The 24,034-nt window shown below is 40.9% G+C and overlaps 3 protein-coding genes across 4 annotated transcripts; all 3 read left to right on the forward strand.

Annotated features, from left to right (window-relative positions):
• Positions 1-752: 752 nt before the first annotated feature.
• On the forward strand, positions 753-7,311 carry rnf14 (ring finger protein 14). Its single transcript, XM_079214127.1, has 9 exons — positions 753-794; positions 1,495-1,653; positions 1,819-1,949; positions 2,117-2,306; positions 2,646-3,031; positions 3,199-3,427; positions 4,820-4,992; positions 5,355-5,485; positions 5,598-7,311. The coding sequence occupies exons 2-9, from the start codon at positions 1,503-1,505 to the stop codon at positions 5,656-5,658; spliced, it is 1,452 nt and encodes a 483-aa protein (XP_079070253.1). The 5' UTR covers positions 753-794; positions 1,495-1,502; the 3' UTR covers positions 5,659-7,311.
• A 2,306-nt stretch (positions 7,312-9,617) lies between these two features.
• Positions 9,618-12,971, forward strand: endou2 (endonuclease, polyU-specific 2; the record flags this gene model as incomplete). Its single annotated transcript, XM_079236543.1, has 6 exons — positions 9,618-9,719; positions 10,250-10,352; positions 11,009-11,130; positions 11,473-11,585; positions 12,007-12,160; positions 12,717-12,971. 6 exons carry the CDS (start codon positions 9,618-9,620, stop codon positions 12,969-12,971), a joined length of 849 nt encoding a protein of 282 aa, XP_079092669.1.
• A 919-nt stretch (positions 12,972-13,890) lies between these two features.
• On the forward strand, positions 13,891-20,698 carry LOC306754142 (NEDD4 family-interacting protein 1-like). Of its 2 annotated transcripts, none has more exons than XM_079238058.1 (7): positions 13,891-14,042; positions 15,417-15,504; positions 16,365-16,495; positions 18,511-18,598; positions 18,803-18,927; positions 19,122-19,188; positions 19,549-20,698. In XM_079238058.1, exons 1-7 carry the CDS (start codon positions 14,013-14,015, stop codon positions 19,650-19,652), a joined length of 633 nt encoding a protein of 210 aa, XP_079094184.1. In that variant the 5' UTR covers positions 13,891-14,012; the 3' UTR covers positions 19,653-20,698. The 2 variants fall into 2 exon arrangements, with proteins under 2 accessions (XP_079094184.1, XP_079094185.1); XM_079238059.1 differs by having other exon boundaries at positions 16,365-16,483.
• The last annotated feature ends 3,336 nt before the right edge of the window (positions 20,699-24,034 follow it).

Below are 24,034 nucleotides of genomic sequence, written 5' to 3' on the forward strand. Positions count from 1 at the left end.
ACTAAAATAAAGGACAACAAAGAAGGAACAAACTATTACAATACTTTAAACTCTCAGAGGTCCGTTACAGTCACTACCAAACCAGATTGGATGCATTTCAAATGCATGAATTTGTATCCATGAAGCATCCCGTGTTGGTTCAACTGCTCCTGCAGAAACAGAGCGACATCCAGCACGTCAGACTGGGCTTTCCGCCTGAACAATCCTAACGCCTTGAGATGCCTGCGCTGTGTTGACATACTCAATTTAATACCATCCTCATTTTTTAGAAACATCAGTATTTCCCAGTGTCTCAAACCGAGAAGGTAATAATAGCAGATTAACTGCGATAGCGCCATCATTGCCACTGAGAGAGGATTTACAGACGTTTCCTTTTTCTTTATCTTTTCTCGTAATTAATTACGAGATCAGGATGTCGTAATTACGAGATCAGGATCTCGTAATTATGAGAAAAGATCTCGTAATTACGAGATCAGGATCTCTTAATTACGAGAAAAGGGGTCTATTTTTTTTTTTATCCAGTGAATGCAATGCGCTTCCGTACAATGCGCTTCCGTAGAATATAAGAAAACCAATTAAATAAAATTGGTGTAAAATTATTCAACTTCTATGACGGTGTAAAAATAATAAATAGTCAAATACAAAATATCTTTGGTAAATAAATATGAATGGATGTCTGAATGAACTACGCATGTAGTACCTTAGCCGTCCAGCAGGCCGCACTGTCGCACCCACCCTGCTTCCAGTCATGAACCAGTCAGAGAGCAGGAGTCGCTAGTATTTGCTCTGAAAAGGTAAGAACCGCGCTGTTTCCCCCACATTACTGCTGTGTTGCTGCACTTCTGTCGGCGTGATGTAGATTCGCTTAGTCGTACAGAGGAACTGTTGCCATGTCTTCATGTCTGCTACAGAGGAAAAGTTACAGACTGTAGCCACAGTCACTGTTTACATCAGCTAACATTGCTAGCTAGCTTAAATGCTCCCCCCTTCCCCATGCTGCTAACTTAGTTTCCTAGTTCGCTAGTTTAACTGTGTGCCGGCGTGAAGTTTGCCACTTTACCCCAACACGCGTTTTATTCTGTCCAGATGCATATTCATGAATAATATCGCTCACGTTTTAAATGAATAAAGTTGTACTTTTGCTAGCTCGGCATTGCTAACTCTGAGGCCACAGGCACTCTGACGTTATCTGTCAACAAAGTTGCGTTAGCCGTGTAAACGCACGTCATGGTCCACTTCTCTGCGTATGAGAGCGCTTCTTTGTCAATAGTCATGAACCAACTTTAAGTTAAATAATAAGCATATGACGGGGTAGACATGTGTAAAGGTATAAATGCTGGTTTTGTAGTGATGGTAGCTCGTGATAAACTGGCCAGTGTTGTAGTTTGGCCCTCGCTAACATCCATGTGATGCTTTATCGTTTACACTTTTTACTAGATTGTCATAATAATCATCCATTTGTCAGGCATTGCTATTGTTTTTTTGGTTTCTCAGGAATGTAAATGTCTGAGGACAAGGAAGCCCAGGAGGATGAGCTGCTTGCTTTAGCGAGCATCTATGATGAAGAGGAGTTCCACCAGGCGGAGTCTGCTCAGGGAGGCGAGATCCAACTCTGTCTGGAGCTCCCTCCTGACTTCAAAGTGGTGGTCAAAGGTACAGCTGTCAGTGAGCAAGTTAAGCACAACTCATTTGCAAGTTAAATGTGGTGTGACACTTTCCAGACTTTGCTTCTGTCCTCCTCTGCCACTCTTATTCAGGCACTTGTTATTGGTCTCACCGCCACGAGGAACGTAACTAAATCTTCTCTGTGTGTTGCAGGAGAGAAGCAAACTGAATATAATGTCTGCTTCTTACCTCCTTTGGTGCTTAACTTTGAGCTTCCTGCAGACTACCCATCTACATCTTTTCCAGTGTTCACTCTCAGCTCTAAATGGATGACCAAAGCACAGGTGAGAATCATGGTTGCTTAAATAATTCTTTGCGACATCGGCAAATAAAAGTTGACCCGCAGAGGTTTGGCTAAGTATTTAAAATCGGGAGTCGACTCATTCATCTTGAAAAATAGTTATTGTTGGTAAGGAAAGTCTCCTCACCATTCATCAATCTCCCTCCTCAGATGAGCTCTCTGTGCAGACGTCTGGATGAGCTTTGCGAGGAGAACCATGGCTGTGTGATTCTTTTCACATGGATCCAGTTCCTCAAAGAGGAGGCTCTGGGTTTTCTGGGCATCCAGTCTCCTCTTGAAGTCATCAAGGCAGGAAATAAAGCAGGTGTTGAGCGCCGGAAAACCGACCTAGCAGCCACAGGTACAGTATGTGTTTTATTTTACAATGAATGTTTCTTTGTTTGTCATTTTGCTTGTGTTGATGCTTTATGCATAAGCTTAAATACATCTCATACCAGCCATTTGAAGTTAAGATTAAAGAAGGATTAAGTCTGGACAACAAGTGCACTATTTGAATAAAGTACACATTGTGTAAGAGTCCTCAGTCAATTTACATGTTAAGTAAAATCACCACAGGACAAGCATTTTTCTTCCATTAGAAAATTAGATTATTATAATGAAGTAACTATAAGACCCTCACAATAGTTTTGTAAACCTGAATATTTGTTTTATTTAATATGTTTGATACATTTTTGTTCAGCTCTGACGCAGTGTGGGAGTCATTGTGAAAACGCTGAGGAGAAGCAAAGAGAAGCAAAGAAGGAAAAGTCTCAACCACAGTTTTTGTTATCTTCTCAAATGGATCCGCGAGCCGTTTTGGTGATGGACCCGCGTGCCGACCTCCTACCTCAGCTCCTGGACTTTGACGAGGAGCAGCGTCAGAAGGTGTTTGATAGCAAGGTGTTCGGCTGTGGGATCTGCTTTGTGGAGAAGCTGGGCTCAAACTGCCTTTGCTTTAAGGAATGCCAGCACGTCTACTGCAAGGCCTGCATGACGGAATACTTCCAGATCCAAATACGGGACGGCAACGTTCAGTGCCTTAATTGCCCTGAGCCCAAATGTACCTCCATAGCCACACCATCGCAGGTAAAAGAATAGTAAAGTATACGTGTATGAGCATGTTTGCGGATCTAAAATCACTTCACAGTTGAAGAAGTGCTTTTCAGAGGAGGGTTTAGCTAAATTCCACATCTGCAACATGTCATTGACTAAGTTTACCTTGTCGCTTGTATTGAACCGTCTTCGTCTCTCAGGTGAAGCAGCTGGTGGATGAGGAGCTGTTTGCCCGTTATGACCGCTTGCTGCTCCAGTCCAGTCTGGACCTTATGGCCGACGTGGTCTACTGTCCCCGCCTGTCCTGTGCCACCGCTGTGATGGTGGAGCCGGACTCGACCATGGGGATTTGCTCGGCTTGCCAGTATGCCTTTTGCACACTGTGCAAGCTGGGCTATCATGGCCTCTCCCACTGCAAAATCCCTGCAGGTAATGTAACTGGAAGAGAAAAAATAATTTTATTGATATATATACACACTTCCCCTCAAACTGAAAGGTGTGGGCTTGTGCCCCAGAATAGAGCTGAGTGCCATTTCTGTTCTGGATCTGGTTCTAACACATTTACTTAATTGTTTCTTCATATTGTTGCCAGTTTATTTTGTTGTTATAACAAAATTCTAAATTCAGTGTCAAGTTATCTCGATGTTCACCTTCTCATCTGCTGCATGTCTGTATAAATGTGAGACAAAGTCCTGTTTTGTCATGGCTCGTTCTTTTTAGCACTTGATGTTGGACGAATCCCAACAGCCATGCAAATGCTCTACAGTTATTATACAGTATACAATTAGTTATACCAGGGCTGTGCAGTATACCAGTTCAAACACCAAACACGGTATGAATTTTTCATATACCGTCATACCGTTGATTACACGTAACAACTGTTGTTGCGCTACAGCGGTCAACTAGACAGTGGTGCTGTCAGCGACCAGCGCCGTCAACAAGCCATGCATATCTGCAAGAACAGCAGGCGACAACGTTTATTTTTTACAGTTTAATACCGGGAGCGCAGTAGAGCTACGTAGCTGTCAGGGTAACTTGGTTCACTCATGGTTCAAAATTACACGGCCAAAGTGCATGCTGGGAAGTTGGGCGGCGAACAGCTGTTTGTGTGGTTTGTCTTCCAGGCTGTTGCTTCCTGTTTTTTTTGTGCGCGAACTCTACCCAGCATGCAATTCGGCGCTGTAATTTTATAACAAGTGTGAACCATGACTGAGCCCAGTTACACTGACAGGTAAGTAGCTCCACTGCGCTCCCAGTATTAAACTGTTAACAGTCAATGTTGCTGCCTGCTGTTGTTGTGCTATGGATGGCTCACTGACAGTACTGCTGTCTAATTGTCTAGTGCTGTTAATGGAATCAATGTGTTTACTTGTTTAAAAAAATATATACCGTGAAACCGCCAGAATCTTACAAAATACCGTGATAGGAATTTTTGCCCATACCGCACAGCCCTAAGTTATACTATAGTTACGTTTTTGACATAATATCTTTGGGTAAATAGAGTAAAGACACTCATGAAATTAACTTATTTGTGATATTTATTGGATTGTGTATTTTAGATATCATTGTGGCTGTTGTTTGACTTTGTTAACGTCTACTAACTAAAACTAAAATGTATAGTTGTGATGTTCAATTTTGGAAGCTAAATGCACATAAAGTCCTTGTGGGTCAATAAATTGTAAATATTAAATTTTCGTTCAGGTGCTGCAATGGTGAAATATTACAAAAAGATGGTTGCAGAGATACATTTTTGGAGGAGGATCAATTGGAGCCAAATGTCAACTCTGACTTTCTGTCCCCGTTTTCTGCCTTGTTCGACAGAGGAATTGCGCAACCTTAGAGACGAGTACCTGTCAGCCACGGCTGTGGGGAAAAAGTTCATGGAGCAACGCTTTGGGAAGAGGGTGATCCAGAAAGCAGTGGAAGAGTCCTTTAGCAGAGACTGGCTCAATGAGAACTGCAAATGCTGCCCACGCTGTGGAACCAATATACAGGTTGGGCGCCCCCTGCTGGCCACAGCTCAGTTAGAACCGGCTTTGACTTCATCCCCAGGGGTCACTGCTGTCACTATATATATATATATATATATATATATATATATATATATATATATATATAGCGATAGGGGTGTGTTTTTGTTTTAAGAGCTGAGGGAATTTAGTCAGGTCACAGATCTGGTAAAAACGGACTTTAAGCCATTGAGTTTAAATGTACAGAGGATTAAGTATTCAAAGTAAACACTATGTATTCCATACTGTCCCTTAAGATCCTCATGTTCAACTTACTCAGTTACTAATATCCATTGATGTTTGCTGAGTCCTCTCCAGCTAATGCATTGTCTCCTGTATCTTTCTAGAAAGCTGACGGCTGTAATAAGATGACCTGTACCTCCTGTAAACAATACTTCTGTTGGCTGTGCCTGGGCCTCCTCAGCAAAGTCAACCCGTATAGTCACTTTAACAACCCCAATTCGCCCTGTTATAACCAGTGAGTGATCTTGTTTCCATTTTATTTATCTTTGGTTCACCACTCCAGCCAAGTAGTCACTGACACAGTTACTGTACATCTATTACGTTTGACCTTTCTTTTCATCTTGCAGACTCTTCCAAGGTGTAGATCTTGATGAAGACGATGCCTTCTGGAGTGATGAGGAAGACTGACACCCGTGCAGTACCTCACTGCTGTATGCTCCATTTGAATGCACTTTATCTCCCATAACCATCACTTCACCTGTGACACTAACTATGCCTGCATCAGCACAACAGCGCCACGACAACATGTTTTGAATATGATCAGGTGTCTTGGGTATGAAACATTCAATGTCTTGTGTGTAAGTTGTTCATACTTAATATGTGACAGAATTCATGTATATAACGTATTCAGGAATGGCAGGAACAGTTTGAGCTTTTATGTAAGAGAGTAATAGAGAAACACTTGTGGTCATTTTGGTAAAAGCAGAAATGTTCTTAAAAACATCAAGAATACATTGTTAGTGGTAGTGAATCTTTTTGATATGACAATGTCATAGGACTGGACTGTTAATTCAAAACTCAAATGAAAAAAACAAATCAATGTAAGTCTCTCTCTTATATTCTAGATTATGTCTAAATATCTCCTCTCTCCTTAATTTGACTTTTTCATGATGAGTTTTGACATTCACAGGCTTGTATTGGTCAACAGGTGATACTGACAAAGTCGATGTGTTCGCTTACAATTGGCGAGCAACTGAGTGTTACATGGAAAAGGTCTGCGTTTGTTCTTCTTCGTCATGTTCAGTATCTACCCGCTGGCTGTCTGTCGTTTGTCAAAACTATGACACTAACTGCTAACTTTTATCAACAAACTTCCAGATGATTTAGTGATTTTTCAAAATCTAACCAAGACACACCCATTGATACAGGATTAACGTAAATATAGGCAAACCTGGCGTTTTAATATCCAAGACATAATTACAGAAATACCTAGATTTTTCTTGTTGGATTTGGGTTGACTACAATAATGGGAAACCCTTGACATATATTTCATCTTTTGTCGGGATGTAAATGTTTTTTTAATTCTATTTTCTAGAAAAAGGTTTGGATTTGCTTTTTCTCGATAAGAATTAATTTACAGAAAAGCATCTTTGCACATTATACGATTGCAATCAGGCAGGTTGGAAAGATACATTTTTATGACATAGGTTTTGGGGAATGGGTTTCATAATGAGTTTGAGTCGCCTGTATTTTTCCATACAGAACAACGGAGGACACTGCGGTAATTATTAATGTCAATCCTCTGATGGGGTTACTGGGATTGTGATTATGGTTTGTGTGTGAAGTCATTCAGGGACTGTGATGGGAGAAAGGAATATACCTTGAGGAATAATGATATTTGACTAGATGTATTCATACCCTCCTTTGCACAACTTGTTACTTGAATGTTGCCAAAGTTAAGTGTCAAAGAGAGGCCATGTGATGTTGATCATGTCTAGAGATACAAACATATTTTGTATAATGTTAATTTATTTTCCTTTATTTTGTTATGCATTCTTTTGCATTTGATCAAAAAAGGAGTCTGTCTCATGGAGGTTGTTCTGTTAACGGGTTAAACCCTTGAAGTGATTTGCTCCAAAAGGGCCGGCTGCCTTTAGAGTTGATGCAGGTGTGGACTGTTGAAAAGACAATCTCTTGCTCGGTCTTGAAATGCACATGGATTCACTTTCCCGTCAGTGTCGGTGTCACTTCATGTCTCATGTAAGAAGCATTCGACAACGGGACCTGCAGATGCCTATTAAAATGAATTCGGCATAAATTTTGTCCAAATAAATGTTCCCACTTTACAGTTTGTTTATGAAACTTATTCCACCTGAGACTGAAAGACAGACAGAAGTTAGGCCAAATGTGTATAATTGAGTTGGTTATCAGTAAGCTTGATCATAGCTAAGTTCTAAACTACAAAACAATATGGACCACATTTAGGCTTCCAGTCCAATTTCCTCTCAGCTGTTGTAAACAGATGATTCGTAAGTGAGATAAAACCGAATGTAGGACAAGAGGAGACAGTTTTTTCACTCTCTTTCTTTTGAATATGATTGTTTATAGTCAAGGGGAAAAAAACGTTAGAAATAATTGAAATGGTAATTAAATATATGAATATGAACATTTTAATGTTTTATATTATTATTCAGCAAGACTGTTTCCAAAACCTTTAAGTTTTAAGAAGCAAATACTGATGAGAACATTTCAAACCAGATGCGAGGCTTTTCTAAAATGTGGTTTAGTTCAGAAAAGCCACCCAGACGTTTCAACGAATTGATCCGAGTTTCTTTTTAGTATTCAGAGTGAAGCTTGATAATGAAACCGCATCAGAAATGTTAACACGATTGAGTATTTTCTGTTCGATTACTAAATTAGCCCCGTGTTGTGCTTTTAGTAAGCGTTTTACACACCTTGTTACCTGAAACATGACCCACATTTAGCCTGTAATCCAGAGGTTACACTGGGACAGCAAGAGGAACAATGAAACACTAAAGAAACAAAGAGCCCACGTTTTAGCCTGAGATTGAAAAGAGACGACAACATGGTATAATCGCTTTGGCTAGAGTTGCTGACAGGGGACAACCTTTTTAAATGCCCCCCCCCCCCTCCAGCCCCTGCTTGTCTTTCACCATACACTGACTGACTGAACTGTTACTATGCTCATAAAGACACCTGCTCTCAGGAAACCACAAGCAGCAGCAGCACCTGCCCAACACCGAGGAACCCTCTAATCACTTTCCTTCCTTTCTGAACCAGAAAAAGCAGGACGAGACTCAAAGGGGAAAAAAAGGTCAGTGGATCTCTGATGTGTGGAGGCTGATGGGACACGGGCGGCGGTGATGAAGGTCCCAGAGCTCGATGTTGTGGATGAGTGTTCCATTGTCGGACATGTTTTTGTGGAATGCAGTGGTGATGTTGAGCTGTTTCTGGCTGGGGACTACACATTCACCTAATGATGGCATTTTGAAATATGCTGTGATTATGTTTAAAACTTTACTTATTGATGAATTTGTCTATCTAAGAAGCTACATTTTTGATACGATGGCTTTCTATCATTAGATTCAAATTCTGAAATGAAGATCCCCATGAAGTGCCAACAAAGCCATCTTTAGCAAGGGATAGTTTAATATGACTGAATAAATTAAGTTGTATTATTGTCTCATGCAAATCAACTATGATCGGCCAGCATAATATTGGTTAAAACAGAAATACTAATTCAATATTGTACCTTGCCTTCTTTTCCAAGCCTGAGAGACAAAGTTGCTTAAAAACGTCAAAATTAAACAGCAATTCCAATTATTTGATATATTGCTGAGGCACCAGAATATTTTAGGGTTTTGTTGAGTGTCGTGGAACATCATCCCTCTTATAGTAAATCATTATACGTTCAGTACCAAAAAAAAAAAAAAAGAGTATCTTTCTCAACATTCAAATCCCACAGCTCACACAAATATTCTTCCTGAACATTTTCTGGAATCTGCCAACTTCTATAACTTTGGCGTTTAGACATTTCTGACCTTTTTGACTTTTCAAATCCAAAACACAGTTTCAAGGGATTTCAATGTATCTCTATTATAATCCGCAATTGTTCAATAATTCAGTTGATTCCAGTAAGGAATGGATGTGTGAGTGAACTAACTAAAATATATATTGGATCCTAAATTGCAGACTTTAGTAGCTTTCATCAGCTGATTAGTGCCTATAATTAAACTTCTTAACAGATGGTTTTAGACTACCATGACACACTGAAATGTTTCTACTGAATTTAACTCTTTCAGAAATAAAGATTGATGGATAGATACAAAAAAAGTTGTCAAAAAAGTATACAAAAGCACTGCATCATGTTTTACTAGCCCATCAAATGTTTTGAGTAACTAAAAAGGGCAATATCTCCCTCTTAAAGTACTGGTAACAAAACAATTTCACATTTAAAGTACCGTTACCTCAAAATTGTACTTCAGTTCATGAATAAAATGTGCTTTTTGTTATTGTCCACCATTCTTAATGCCCAACTTTATTGACTCTCCCGTATAGGATACTGGGACCAGACCATCCACGACTCATCCACTGCCGGACCAAGAACACAACCGAGCGGGACCATCATGATTGAGAGTGACAGAGAGCTGTCGGCCATGGTGCAGGAGCTGTGGGACAATGACACCAACAGACTCAAGCCTGGAAAAGACTACAGGATCTCTCTGCAGGTGCACCGCACATAACACACACCCTCAGACATGAGGCTGCTCCCTTCATTAATCATGGCTCACAGCTTAGACATTAATATTATATATATATATATATATATATATATATATATATATATATATATATATATATATTATCCCCAAGCTATATAAAGGGATATTTCACTTTGTATATGCTTTCCAACTTCAATATGAAAATAGAAAACCCAAGACCTACCCGAGAGGTAAAGAACATGTAACAGACCAATGAGGATTGTGGGGAATGTGGTTTTGAATTGTCAGCTCAGATTAGACAACAGAACATCTTGGTTCTGTAGTTTGATGTAGCAGCTTTTCTGTATCACCCATATATTTGTTTTACTTTTAAGTGTAGTTTTTACACTGTGGCAGTGCATCTGTGTTGCAAAAGTAGCTCTGACAGCATGCACAATGTATGAAAGCAAGCAAAAACAAAAAAAGCATCTGAGATGTGTCATAATTATTTGTATGAGTCCAATTATTAAGTTTGAGTGCTTCTCTTCCTGTTGCAGGGCAAAGCTGACAGCATGCCCTTCAGCGACAACAATGACGCAGCAGGGAATCCTCTGTTTTCGTTTGTCGACGAGAACATTTTCAAAAAGGAGACTTTTTTAGGTAAGGGGCATTAAAAGTGAATTGTCTTTCTTCATCTTACACAACTGCTCTACACACATTCCTTTCCGCCGGACCGTTTACCTTTACCAGTTTGATACGAGCCTCCTCCTCCTCGCCTCCCTCCAGAGTAAAGCTTCTTCATCTACTCATAATCTCCTTATGACGAACAGTGTTGTGTAACCACAGCGCATGCAGAGTTCACTTCCACTGGGTGCAGAAACTCTCCCTCTGTAACAACTGGCTTCTTTAAATCTTGCTACCCATGATAACTGCTGAAGAATGCTTCAATCCGGCAATTCTTTTCTCGGGATGTTTTCACAGATTTGTGCCGTGTATCATGTTGCCCTCACACAGAGCCGTATGGGGATTTAATGGAGAATTATGTAACAGTTAGTTTTCAGAGTTCACTCTGAGGCAGCTGCAGGATTTCCCATGGTCTCTAGCAACCTGTGTCCCTGCTCCTCCACCGGTTACTTGAGCTGGAGGTTTTTTTCAGGCCAAATGTATCCAAGTAGAAACACTGTATTGAGACATTTTCCGTCTATACTATAATGAGCTTGTGGTTTCTGTATTCAGCTTCCATATGTGCCATTATATCCATGTCCCAGTCTAAACAAAATCCCATGTTGAAGAGTGTCTGTGTTTTGTCTCTACAGCCTTTATCTCTCTGTTGGATAACTATGTGAGTGATACCGGCGAGCCAGAGATTGTAACCCCTGAGGAGGTGGCAGAGAACCACAAATTCCTGGACTCCATCATTCAGACTCCCACTATGAAGGTACCTGTGGGGACATTTGGAAATAAACTCTCCCCTCTTGCCGTGCTTCATAAAGGCCCATTTCTACTACAAAATGAAAGAGAACTAATTAAGAGTTGCACCCTTTTTTCATATTCATATAATACAGTATCAAAATGATTATTAAGTGTGTACTGTTATAGTCAGGACGGTCATGCTTGATTTTGTGGGAACCATGGATGTCTGCACAAAATTGACTGGTGATCCATCAAATAGTTGTTGAGACATTTCAGTCTGGACCAAAGTGGTGGACTGAGCGAGTGACACTGAGCCCTCTGCTCGCGTGGCTAAAATATTTCATAGTAAATTCTTGTTTGTTTGCAGTTAGCTCATAAATACCTGGTGGAGAAGCAACTCTCTCCAAAGGACGATACCCAATTCAAGGAGCAGCTGTACAGGATCTGGTTTGAACTTTACGCGAGGAGAGGATCCAGCAAGTGGGTGGAATCTGGCACAGTGCCTAAATATAACTTCACTTGTGGAATCTGGCACTACGGTGGTAACCCTTCTTACTGTGAGAAACGGTCTCTGTCTCACACATCCAGTCAGCATCGCTGCGAACTACTGAAAATGCACAACTGCTGCATGTTCAGGAAGAAAACAGCTACTAAGAACCACATTTTGTCCAAATGGCACAAAAGTACATGTCATTCACTTGTTTTAATAGATGCCAAGCTGCTAAATGTAGAGTTATAAGGCTCCATATGCCTTTAAATTAAGTTGAGATTGCGGCAAAACCATGAGCTGATGGAACCTTTCAAAACTGTTCTTCTGCATGGAACAAGTGAGAAAGACCCATTAGACAATATTGCATGGAAAGCGTCCACTACATCGGCATACTTGTCTGTCTCCCACCAGGCCCGACTCCTCTGGATTCGAACACGTGTTTGTCGGAGAGACGAGAGGAGGGAGGACCGTCATCGGCTTTCACAACTGGATCCAGCTCTACCTGCAAGAGAAGCTGGGACACATTGATTACAAAGGCTACAGCGTCAATGCAAATTCACCCCAGGTACGGGTTTCATTGTTACTTTTAAGTTGGACATCAATGGGGAATGAATATATTTTTAGCTACTACAGTATCTGTATTGTATCGTACATCTGACGAATCGCTCATCTTTCTTCTGTCCTTTCTCATCTTGTCTCCTTCCCCAAGTTGACTTGCACTCTTTGTAGCCTTGCTCTAATCTCGTGCTCACATCATCGTTCTTGCACAGTGATGGAAACCTCACATCCGGCTACGACCATGTTTAACCCTCTCTCGTTCTGCTCAGCTCTCTGTATTTCGTCTTCTTCTAACCTGAGCCTAATGCAAATTACTGAGCATTTTGGGGGATTTTAGCCCATTTTCTATTACTATACATGGGAAGGAATCTCCTGTAGTATTCCAACAGTGCCTCGTTTTCTTGTCCTATTTTTCACCAATCTCCTCCCCGGTTTCCAATTATCACTCAACACATTGCATGCCAAAGTATTTGCATGGGCACTGGACCCAAGAGACACGATCCTCTTCAACTGCCATTTCTCTCTCTCTCTCTCTCTCTCTCTCTCTCTCACACACACTGCAGCCCGACGAGAACAAACACATCCTGGCCCTACAGTTCAGCTGGAAGGAAGGTATAAAGCCAAAGGGCAGCATCTTCATCGGCGTCAGTCCCGAGTTTGAGTTCGCCCTCTACACCCTGTGTTTCCTCACCTCGCCCAACGAGCGCGTCAAGGTCCAGTTCAGTTTCTACGACGTGGAGATTGTTTGCCACCACTACAACCAAAAGCACATTGGCACCACTTACCCTGTGCTCCTCAAGTACCGGAAACCTACCTAGTAACTTGACTAGAAATCAATCTGAGATATAACACTTGAGCCTGCATACAAAGTGTCACAGGTATTGTTGTTGTCTTTTTATTTGCGATAAAGAAACAATAAAACCTTACAAGACTAAGCTGCATTTTGTTTTCATTGTACAGGGATAACTATTCCGAGAGTGTCCTCTCAGAATAGAGAGTGTAAGATATACATTATATAAGTCACATGCTAGTTGCTCAAACTAACCAAATAAATTATATATAGAGTATATGTTATCAACTCTCGCTCTCTTTCTCTATATGTGTCTATATTCAAATGATACATGTATATATAAATAAGCCTCACAATTACCAGCTGCAATATTAAAGGGATGAACACATAAATGCGACAATAATTAGAATTATTTAGCATTTTGCAAAGTGAGTGTTTTATCTTTTGATACTTTGTGTATTTTGATGGTAATATTCATGTACTTTTACTTCAGTACACTTTTGAATGCAGGACTGATTACATCCACAGATGATGGATGACTTTTACTCAGCATTAACATTTTCCGAGCTAATCCTGTCAGTAACTTGTTAATGATATGGTTGTTTCACTTTGTTCCCAATGGGGGCGGTAAAGGGTTTGTTGTGGCCAATGACGTCAATCGATTGGCGAGCAAGACCTTTATCAAGTCAGCAAGAATGTCGAAGAAGGTTGTGATTTCAAAATAAAAACATACCCACACTACACCAACAATGCCAACATTTCTTCATGATAAATATTGACTTAATACACATATTAGTACTGATATAGGCTACCTGGTACAAAAAAATACTATTTATCGTTTTCAATCTGGACTTTATTTAAAAAATAAAAGACAACCGGAAGCCCCGTGTTTTATGCCACAACACTGGAACTTGACGTTGGTTTTTCCACCGAGCTGTCGAAGGAGAAACAGGTTTTTCGTTGTCGCGAAGATTGAGTTTACAGTTTATACTGTTATATAATTGTGTTGTTTGGTGTCTCGGCGGCTCATCCCTCTTTCCGTTGCCGTTTCCCAGCCGTTCAAACCGGAATGGCCGAACCGAGCGGCAGATATCAGCAGGTACGGAACCACTTTATCGGTTACAAATAGCTAACGCGTTAAAGATTTAAACATCACGTATTAACGTCAGCTTTACACTGTTAAACATGGTGGCGTCGGCACACTGTCCCAGGTGTGTCGACGGTGACACCTTCCCGAAAGGGGAGAGCTCATTGCGAGTGTCGTCGATTAGGTCAAAAAAAGATTTAATTTCGTTATTTCCAGTCGGGGGGAAGATGGCAGTGCGCGTGAACGCAACGCTTCACGTTTCCGCCTTCGTTAAAGCCAACGCGACACGAACGCCTGTGTTTTTATTTTTTTTTTGCCTCGGATTGTGTTTTGAGTAATGTTCTTGTTAGTTTGCATTGTGATGCGAGGTATGACTTCCAATCTAGACGTCTAGCTTGTGTTAGTGTTTGGGATCTGGCACGTGACCCGCAGCGCACCAGGTGGGTGTGTTTGGTGGTGGTCAAATTTAACCGCTAAGTCTGCTGGGTAATCTGCTGCGCGAGATGTTGGTGGGGCAGACAGTCCTCATTGTTATGATATGTCTGCTCGTGGGATCGATGGCAGTGATCAGTTTTTGCAGGCTGTAATTAAAGGATTTAATCGGTAGCCTACATATTAAAGAAATACATTGCCTTAATGTGCTCAGAGTGACAGTTAACGTTAAGTAGAGATTTGTTTCTATATAGTCAGTTTCTTGAAATGATTGCAACATTTACATCAAAAATAAATATTCCATCAATAGTCATTCATGTTATTTGTCCTCCATATGTTGAAGCGCGTCTGGAGACAAATGTGTTATATGTGCAGGTGATCTTATTGACTAAGAGGGTGATTGGAGTTAATTAATTGGAAATAGGCATTTGGAAATGCACCAGTTGCCAGTTACAAATTGCCTGTGTCCCCATTTTCCCTCTGATTTTATACATGTATGGTGGGATTACAGTTCCTTAATGATAGGAAACTATGGGACCACGAGAGACAAAGAGTGTTAGTCGACTAAGAATTTCTTTGGTCTGCTAAACCAGTGTTGCTGACTTGACTTCTTGGTATTCAGCACTATTTCCGTGGTCTTTCCGGTCTGATGATCAAATTTGGTTTGGTTTTAAAATCAGAACGGGCTGAGTGTGGTCATCACGTGTGTCCTACTTTTAATAAGAGAGATAAATAAGGAGAAATGAGCAACGTTGTATTGCTTTTTAACGTTCTACGTGCTTGAAAAAACTTTTTTTGATGTGGACCCAGTTTCCATTCTTCTCCTCTGATCATTAGTTCGTAGCACGAACTGTGCAAACAACGGCGACAGTGACAGAGCTTCCGGTGTTTGCCTGCACTAACATTCATGTGAGCCTTAAATAAACCAGGATGTGGTTATTCCTCCTCTCGCAGCTGACCAACGAGGTGGACCCAGAAGAGAGTCCAGAGGTAGCAGCTGATGTTCCACCCCCATACAGCAGCATCACAGTGGACAATGCCGGTAAGGCCGTGACTCATCCAGATGTTTCCCTGGTGCTAAGGGAACTTTGCAGTGGTGGCACATAGGAAACACGGACCTTTTAAAGATATCTTGAGCCAGTGGATAATAAATAGCTGTGGACTATTCAAGAAAAAACACAAGGGCATTGTATGGGGTATTAATATTGATATATTTATAACTGCAGTATACCACACCAAAAGGATAAATACATTGAAAGGTAAACACAGGTCAGAAATAAATCATTCCTTCAGGGATGTTCCGATCAAGTTTTTATTTTAGTCTGTCTTTTAATATTTGGTGTCTGCTGATACTGAGCCCGATCCTCTACTACTTCAGTGTGTCAGATAACCATTTAATCAACATTTAAGTAAATATAACAGCTGTAGCCCTCTAACATTGGCCCGTTTAATTTTTCACAAACTTTTCTTGATCCAAATACTGAAGGTCTTTATTCAAAGCTAGGAAGTTGACGGGCTTAAATTATTGATATGATACGAATAAAAGTTTAACTGGGAGAACGTGACGCCTGATATTGACCTTTCAGTAGGCCTCTTTGTGGGATGTAATAGTAGACTCGGACATGTTTAACCCTCTTTCATTACCCATACCATCCCACTTATTTTACCACTATCGGGCAGTCCAACACAGTCGAGATCTGTCTTGATCGCATAAGCATCACTTTTATTGTAATCTAAAAAGTCAGTGAGGATTAGTAGGAAATTGTAGTTCAGAGATCCCTTCCGAGTCTTGAGCCTTTTTTGGCCTTTCAGAGCTGCTTGTAAACGCACGATGCAGTTCGACATACTTTGCATTCGTAAAAGCTTCCTTTGTTTGTGAAACTGTGCCGTTTCTTCTTCCAGCCTACTTTGACTACAAGGAAGACGGGGCTTTCCCCAAGCCTCCTTCATACAATGTAGCGACCACGCTGCCTTCCTATGATGAAGCAGAAAGAACCAAGACTGAGACTACTGTTCCCCTGGTAACTGGGAGAGTGAGTATCTCACTTTTTTTTTCTTAATTTTTCTTTGCCTGTGGTCACATTCTCTATGTGACCACAGGCGAAGAAAACACACACACACACACACACACACACACACACACACACACACACACACACACACACACACACACACACACACACACACACACACACACACACACACACACAGAGAGACACAGAGACAGACACACACACAGACAGACACACAGACACACACAGACGCGCCTTGTGCCCAAACACTTCCTGTGTTGTCAGCAAGACAGGAAGTGTTTCGCACCCTGCAATGAAAAGCTTCCGTCCTCGGTACTGATTGTGTCTGTTTTGTCTTGTTCCGACGGGAACAATTGTTGCTGGTTTGAACAGTAGGAGTTTGATTAAAAATGAAGAAAAACATTTATTATCACTCCGATTAAATGCTGTTCAGCAATACTTTTGCACATAATGACAACAGTCTATGCCTCAAGTGGTCACAGCTGGTAACCCTTTTCTGTTAATGCCTCAATCTCACGTTCCCTCTGAACTACCTCCCTCTGTGCACTTTGCACACGGGTTTGTTCCAAGTAAAATCTGAGTAAATATTGGCGCAGCATTGGAAACGCAAAGGGTTCATGCAGGGTTGCTGTTACATGTTAGGACAGGTATTGAACCTGTGAGCTACATTTAGCCACAAAGGCTTATGTTTCCAGCGGTACGCAACATTGTTATGATACGCAGACTTGAGATTTATCTCTGTATTCGTTACCTCACAGGGGATACGGTTGAAATAAGCAGTGAAATCTCCATTTTCAATTGGCTTTCAAGCCGTTGTTGTTTTGAAGGTGTAGTTTTCCATGGCTGCAACCACATGTTATTAAAAAACAAAGCCAAAATCCTTGTATTACTGATTGCATCTTTAAAATCAAGTTATTAATTTTCGGTAGTATAGTCTTTTTGATATCCAGCGCATTAAGAGTTTCTAGATCTTCACTGATATGATTGCATTGGGAATTAGTAATGCATTGGTTTGTGGGAAAAAAATTCTTTTCCAGTTTTGTGTAGCTGTCTTTTTCATTTACAAAAGTCAACACACACCTCATCTTCTACAGGATGCCATTAACTTGCATCTAATGCCCGATGGGGCGTTTGAAAGAACACCGGTAATCTAACCTCCCATGTGCAGGCTTTGCCACAAAGGTCTCTTGAGTCTCTCCGTCTTATCCATCAGAAACTATACAAAATTACTTTGTTAGAAAATATCTGGCGAGTGAAAAAAAAAAAAAGAAGACATTTCCGTCGGCTCATTTCTGACCTCTAGAGGTCACTGTGATGCTTTGCACTTGACTGTGTGTGGGGCCATCCTGTTTTGATTTGCCAGTGTTGTGTTTCTCTGCCACACGCTGCCTTGCGCTCAGCAGCAGCAGCAGCAGCAGCCTCAGCACAGGGAACGCCTGGAGACTTTTGACGAAGTAATTCGCAGTTCACTGGAGGTAACTGGGAGGAGAGGAAGAGTATTTGTTGTGTGAGACCGCAGATGCACCTACAGTGTTGGATGTACTCACTTCCTCACCCTTCTTGTGTGTCTGTGTATTTAGAGTGCTAGCTGGTGCTTAGTTGATAGATATACAACATCCACTGGTCCTCTGATGTCCTACATTGAATTTAACTGACTCCAGACCTTTTCGATAATGTGACACTGATGGTAATTAAATGGGCTTGCGGTGTTGTGGTGGTTTCATTGGTCTCTTGGTTGTTTGTGTTGTGTTTACTCTGTTTTGAGCCAAGCTTGGTCTCCACTCATGTGCTTGCCCGTGCTTAGTCGCATTTCACTTTGATCTCAGCCTCTGCTTTGTACTTGTCAAGTTTTGAATACAGCATTGTGAATTTGGTTCAAATAAAACCCCAAACGATTGGTTTGTAGACTGGAAATAGTTTCAAATAACCAGAGTAAAGTCCTTGAAAGCTCTGCTACTGCTTGGCTGTGGTGAAGTTGTTTGAATGCTTAAATAACTCTTTTTGCCCCTCTGCAGGATGAAGACTTTGTGACCAGAGACGACTTCGAAGACGCTGATCAGCTGAGGATAGGAAACGATGGCATCTTCATGCTCACCTTTTTCAGTTAGTTACTCAACGTACTCGGCCGTTTGGCACTTATCTCTCCACCCATCGTCTTTTGTCTTCAGCTCTTGTCTTCTTAGATTTGTGCAGAAATTACCTCTTCTCTTCTTCTTTTTCATGCAAATGAGTGGATTTCCCATCTTCTCACAGTTTTTGTATCTGCTGACATGTCTAACACTCTTTTCTCTCCCATCCTCTGTCCAGTGGCATTCCTGTTCAACTGGATCGGTTTCTTCCTGTCTTTCTGTCTGACCACCTCAGCAGCCGGCCGCTATGGAGCTATCTCAGGCTTTGGCCTCTCCCTAATCAAATGGATACTCATAGTCAGGGTACGACACACAGAATGTGTTTTTTTTTGTACGCACAAACAACTCTGGTATGTTTTCATGTTGTTGCTGTAGTGGTTGGCTTGTTAGCTCTGCACTATTTCCTCAAAGTTCCCTTGAGAAGAGCGCTGCTTTGAAACCATGGCAGGCCATATTTATTGTAAACAGTCGCCTCTGTCTCTCTGTTCGGTTTGTAGTTTTCCACATACTTCCCTGGCTACTTTGATGGACAGTACTGGCTGTGGTGGGTGTTCCTGGTGTTGGGTAAGTAGCCAACCTCTGAATTTTAATGATTCAAATAGGGAATTGAGTGTTTTTGTCCTGCTTGTGACACATTTGTGCTCAGTGGAGCTCCACTGGAGCAGCGTTGAGGTGTCAAACATGTTACAGAATAGTTACAGCATGATAGTCTGCCCTAATTATTATCCTGTTATTGACTACAGAACATAGAGGTGCAAAGTGGGAGGAGAACAAGTTGTTCCCCAAACATAAATTTCCATTTTCATAATCATGATCAATATTTTTATATTAGCAATAGATTAAATGACTAATTACAGGGGAGTGGTCACCCTTTATGGCATTTCCAGTTGTCTCACTTTCCTTTTTGTGTGTGCTGCTTTCCAGGCTTTTTGCTCTTCATGCGAGGATTCATCAACTATGCCAGAATCCGCAAGATGGCTGACACCTTCTCCACCCTGCCCCGCACCCGAGTCCTCTTCATCTACTGAGCTCACGATCCATCAGTTTTCAGCATAATCTTTTCCCCATTTTCAGTGAACCATACTGTCTGGTTTTATCCAATCACAACAGGAGGAAAGAACATGTTTCCCCTCTGCTTGACATGATTTGGACAATACAACGATTGTGCCCCTTTGGTGTAAAATAGTGAAATGCCGTAAAACCCATCAGTTGTTAGTGGTGAACTGTCAAGTGCTATTTGCAGTTATGACGTGTGTGTGATGTATAAATGAATGCCTTATTTTCTGTTTTACTGCCTGTTGGTAGCAGCAGCATGAGCTGTTCTCCTGTTAGCCACCAAGGGGCAGTCTTGTTTGTGTTTTTCTTTCAGCAGTCTTCTATCAGATGACATCATGGTTCTCATGCCAGGACTCAGTGGGACATTTTGGGGTTATGGGTTGATTTACTCAGTGTGATATAATATAATTAAAGTACCAGTTTAATGTACTTTTGACTAATGCGTCATTCCATTGGAAAATAGTGTATAATTCAGTTAATATAAGACTAAAAAAATAATTATTAGCTTTTGTTGTGATCCAAGGGCTGAAAAGTTTGAGGATGTATAGAAGATAAGGGGCCAGGTTTCCCAAGAGCATTTTTCTTTTCCTCACATAATTAGAAATTGTCCATCCTTACACCCCCTGTAATCAGTAGTGTTGTTTCCTTGCATGTAATACATGCATGTCAGCAGAGAGGTAAAGCGGAGCTTCTTTCACAGGCTGGAGATCATTGCCCTGCTCAAGGACACGGTTATGGGGATGGAATAAGCTGATAGTCTGTCACTCCATTCAGATGTGCAATTAGACGCCCTATCTTAGTCACTGGCACCCAATGATTGGTTTTCAATGAGGAAAAAATTATCGCATTGCAAGAAGTGATGCCCTGCCCTGTGAAGAACAAGGAATGCATTATATAGAGCAGAGATTTTTTTCTTTGACCAATAGTGAAATATTGAGTCATTCTTTTTTATGTATATCATCATTGTAGTGGAGGGGGATTAAATATTTTATAGAAGTATTTCAATATCTGGCTCGGAAAATGTTTGGAATTAAACTGGACAAAGTTAATTTGGGTGTTAAACTATTTATTACATGTTAATACGCTTCCTGTAAAAATCACATACAATTATAGTCTTGCTATTAATGTTACAATATGCCACGTCCTCTAGAATAAGCTTATTGATATCAACTAAAAGGAGGAGATATTTCAGATATTTGACATAGCTGGATTTTATTAAACATTTACATACATTTCAGTCACGTCGTTTCATGCTGTTGCTTTCTGGGCTGCTTCAAGAGGAGAAGCTCATGTGGCCTGACTTTAGGAACACTTTTAAAGCAAAGCATTTCAAAGAATCAAAAGATTAACAGAAGAAAAGGCAGACCCAAATTAAAGAAATATATCAAGAATTTGAGAAATGTTATTCTCCCAGTGGATGATATCGTTTTCGACAAATTTGACCTTGACCTCGCCCAGATGACCTTACCTACCAAACTAAAAGCACTCTTCCATGTGACATATTTTATAGTGTGACTCTGGTGTGTGGAGAACTCAGAAAGGTGGGGATCCAGCAGTCCTCGGCCGCAGAGAGGAAGCTGAGCTGACCACGATATTCAGTTACTGACATGAGACGTACTTTTAGCCATGCTAAATTTAACACGTGTGTGTGTGTGTGTGTGTGTGTGTGTGTGTGTGCGCGTGTGTGTGTGTGTGTGTGTGTGTGTGTGAATTGCGATGATTGACTGGTGGTGGTTAATTATACGTGTCAGCTGTGTTTTTCCTTGCAGTTGGAACAGGAAGTGAAGGTCACCCCACCTGGAAGACATGCCGCACCAACTGACAGTGTTTGGTTTCACTGAAAAGTTTGACCGTCATGTAGTGTCACATCAGCACGGTTGGGAAAATTGGCCTCTAGTGGTGCTCGGTTGACATGACATTAGCTCCTTTCAGGTCATGTTTTACAGTGCACCGAGGGGAAAATGTCACTCTAAATTCACTAGCAATTATTATTTTACTGCAAGTGATTGCAGTATTCTCAAGAGAATAAGTCAAGCAAACCAGAATCTCATGCATGCATGAATCCAGTCTTCAGGTGGATATTAATTGTAAAGTCACTCCATATGGTTCATACCTTTTAGAAGAGTCATACGTGTGCTTAGATGACAGGAAACTCGGAATTTGACAGAATGCTCAGAGGCAACTGTTGAATGGTGGGTGACGTTGTTTACAAATGTTTCTCTTCCTTATAAACTATACATTTCCTCTGTTGTTTACCCCTGACTTGCTGCACCACTGCTTTCTGAAAATCAGATTTCCTGAAGTAATTTCTTCTTTTGCGCTGTGCACTTTGGAGAAAACAGAAACAGCTGTCGGTCAGAAATTGCAGATGTGCAGTAGCTCTGGGACTGAACCTGTGAACTCAAACTGTCTCAGCTTTAGAACACAAATTACTTCAGAGTATTTTAAGATATTTTTTTGTTTGTTAACTTAATCGTTTTTTGAGCAAAACATAGCCTGTAAAGCTAGGCAAGAGAATAAGACAAAAAGGGTGAAGGTCCTACTCCAGACCATCAACACCAGTCCACTGAACCACCATGTCACCAGATTACCTTGGATAAACAAACTTCATTTTCCAGGTGCAGACGGGTTTAACCGCTGACAGTGTTTCAGCTGTAAATTCTGGCAAAGCACACACAACAAAATTCCTTATGATCAACATCGTACACAGATTGAGCCTCGGTACACTTGAATCCCTCTGTAACGTCATTCCTCCTCTGCTCCAGCAGGGTCAACCAGTCCAGGTGTTCTCGTTATCCAGATGTCATTCATAACATAACTCCATTGTGCCGAGAGCTGTCTGTGTCTTGTCAGCTGCCCTCGATTTACAGAGACGGAAGTATTTCTTGGAGTAATTGATGGGAATTATGTGTGCTAGCCAAGTGCCTGCACTGCTTGCATGTTTTAGCTATCAAAAGATAAGAGGAGACTTTTTGATTTACAGAGAGCCTGGGAGTGAGCCATCTTTCCAAGCGAAGAGACATGCTGAACTTTTCTGCGGTTACGGAGGCTTTTTGTGTAAACAATTGGATTTTTTACAATAGCTGATAAAGTGATAAGATATGACAACAAGTATGTTGTCCAAAACAATAGGGAGACTTTCCCATAATTACTGCTCAAGTTTGTTCAGAAGCTGTTTTCTTGTGGCTGTTTCACCAGGTAAGTATGACACTGCAGGCTATTTTAAAACCTCTTCTGCAGTAAATAAATGGTGCAATATTTGTGTGATTTTCCGAAGCACTGAGTGAGTAAACTGCATGTTAGACTGAGATATTATTAACAATTAATTATTATCATTCACACCTGCTTTTTTTCTTCTGTGAAAAATAAATATTTTAGATTTAAAAATAAATAAATGCTCTTAGTGACACAGACATATAGATTTTGATAATTTCCTTTTTGGTCCGGCTCAAATGAATACTTTGACATTTCTTGCTTTTTGACAGTTGAATGAGAAGATGGATACCGCTCTCCAACACAAGAGTGGTATCGACCTCATTTAACTTTCGGCAAGAGAGCAATAAGGATTGTGTTGCATGATCATCACTTTCTCTTTTTTTTTTTCATACCTCGCTCATCAACTTCCGCTGTTGGGCTTGAGAGCAAAACACTTTGAATTTAAATTGCTCCACTAAAGTTGCTCAACAGCACAATAATGGCCATATTGAGCAGCTGCCAGGTGAGAAACTACTACTGCTGTATGAAGGTAAAAAAAAAAAAAGAAGCTTCCCATACACACATGGAATATATCAAATTAGAGACATCAATTTGCATAAGATAAGAATGTTTCACAATATGTGACCCTGGATCAGATGTGTGTTCACTTTACCACACAGAGCAGGTAGATTGCTCACAAAGGGAAATAGTTTTGCAGCGTGGGCACAAAAACAGAACATATAAAAACAAAATCACAAACATAGTCTGTGCACGAGAAACAACACGGCAATAATTTATTTACAGCACCTGCATGTTGTGTTAATAAGAGTTCCACAGGGCACCACTCTGTTCAGTACAAATGGAGCTAAAGCTGTCTTAGTTTTCTCAGAAAGGCGGTGGTGGAACGAATGAAAGGCCGGTGGAAAAATCACTTCTAACATGTTTATCCTCCTCGGTCAGACGTGGATAAAACCCTTGACTTTAAAAAGATCCATTCTGTTAACACAAGGAGGGTTCTGGGAAATGTGGTTGAGTGAATACTAGTGATGATCCTCCAATCTCTCACAAAATAAAGTGATATTAACAGATGAGAGCCTACGTGATTAAAGACCGATGCAGGCATTCCACCGGAAACCTTTCACATTTTGAATTTATCATT

The sequence above is a fragment of the Taurulus bubalis genome (genome assembly GCF_910589615.1).
Source record: "Taurulus bubalis genome assembly, chromosome: 2".
Lineage (NCBI taxonomy): Eukaryota > Metazoa > Chordata > Actinopteri > Perciformes > Cottidae > Taurulus > Taurulus bubalis.

Coding starts and splice junctions, on each gene's coding strand:
- rnf14 (XM_079214127.1), top strand. CDS start 1,503: ATGTCTGAGGACAAGGAAGCCCAGGAGGATGAGCTGCTTGCTTTAGCG. Junction 2,307..2,645: donor AACCGACCTAGCAGCCACAG/GTACAGTATGTG, acceptor ATTTTTGTTCAG/CTCTGACGCAGTGTGGGAGT. Junction 5,486..5,597: donor AATTCGCCCTGTTATAACCA/GTGAGTGATCTT, acceptor TTCATCTTGCAG/ACTCTTCCAAGGTGTAGATC.
- LOC306754142 (XM_079238058.1), top strand. CDS start 14,013: ATGGCCGAACCGAGCGGCAGATATCAGCAG. Junction 15,505..16,364: donor CATCACAGTGGACAATGCCG/GTAAGGCCGTGA, acceptor TTCTTCTTCCAG/CCTACTTTGACTACAAGGAA. Junction 16,496..18,510: donor TTCCCCTGGTAACTGGGAGA/GTGAGTATCTCA, acceptor GCCCCTCTGCAG/GATGAAGACTTTGTGACCAG.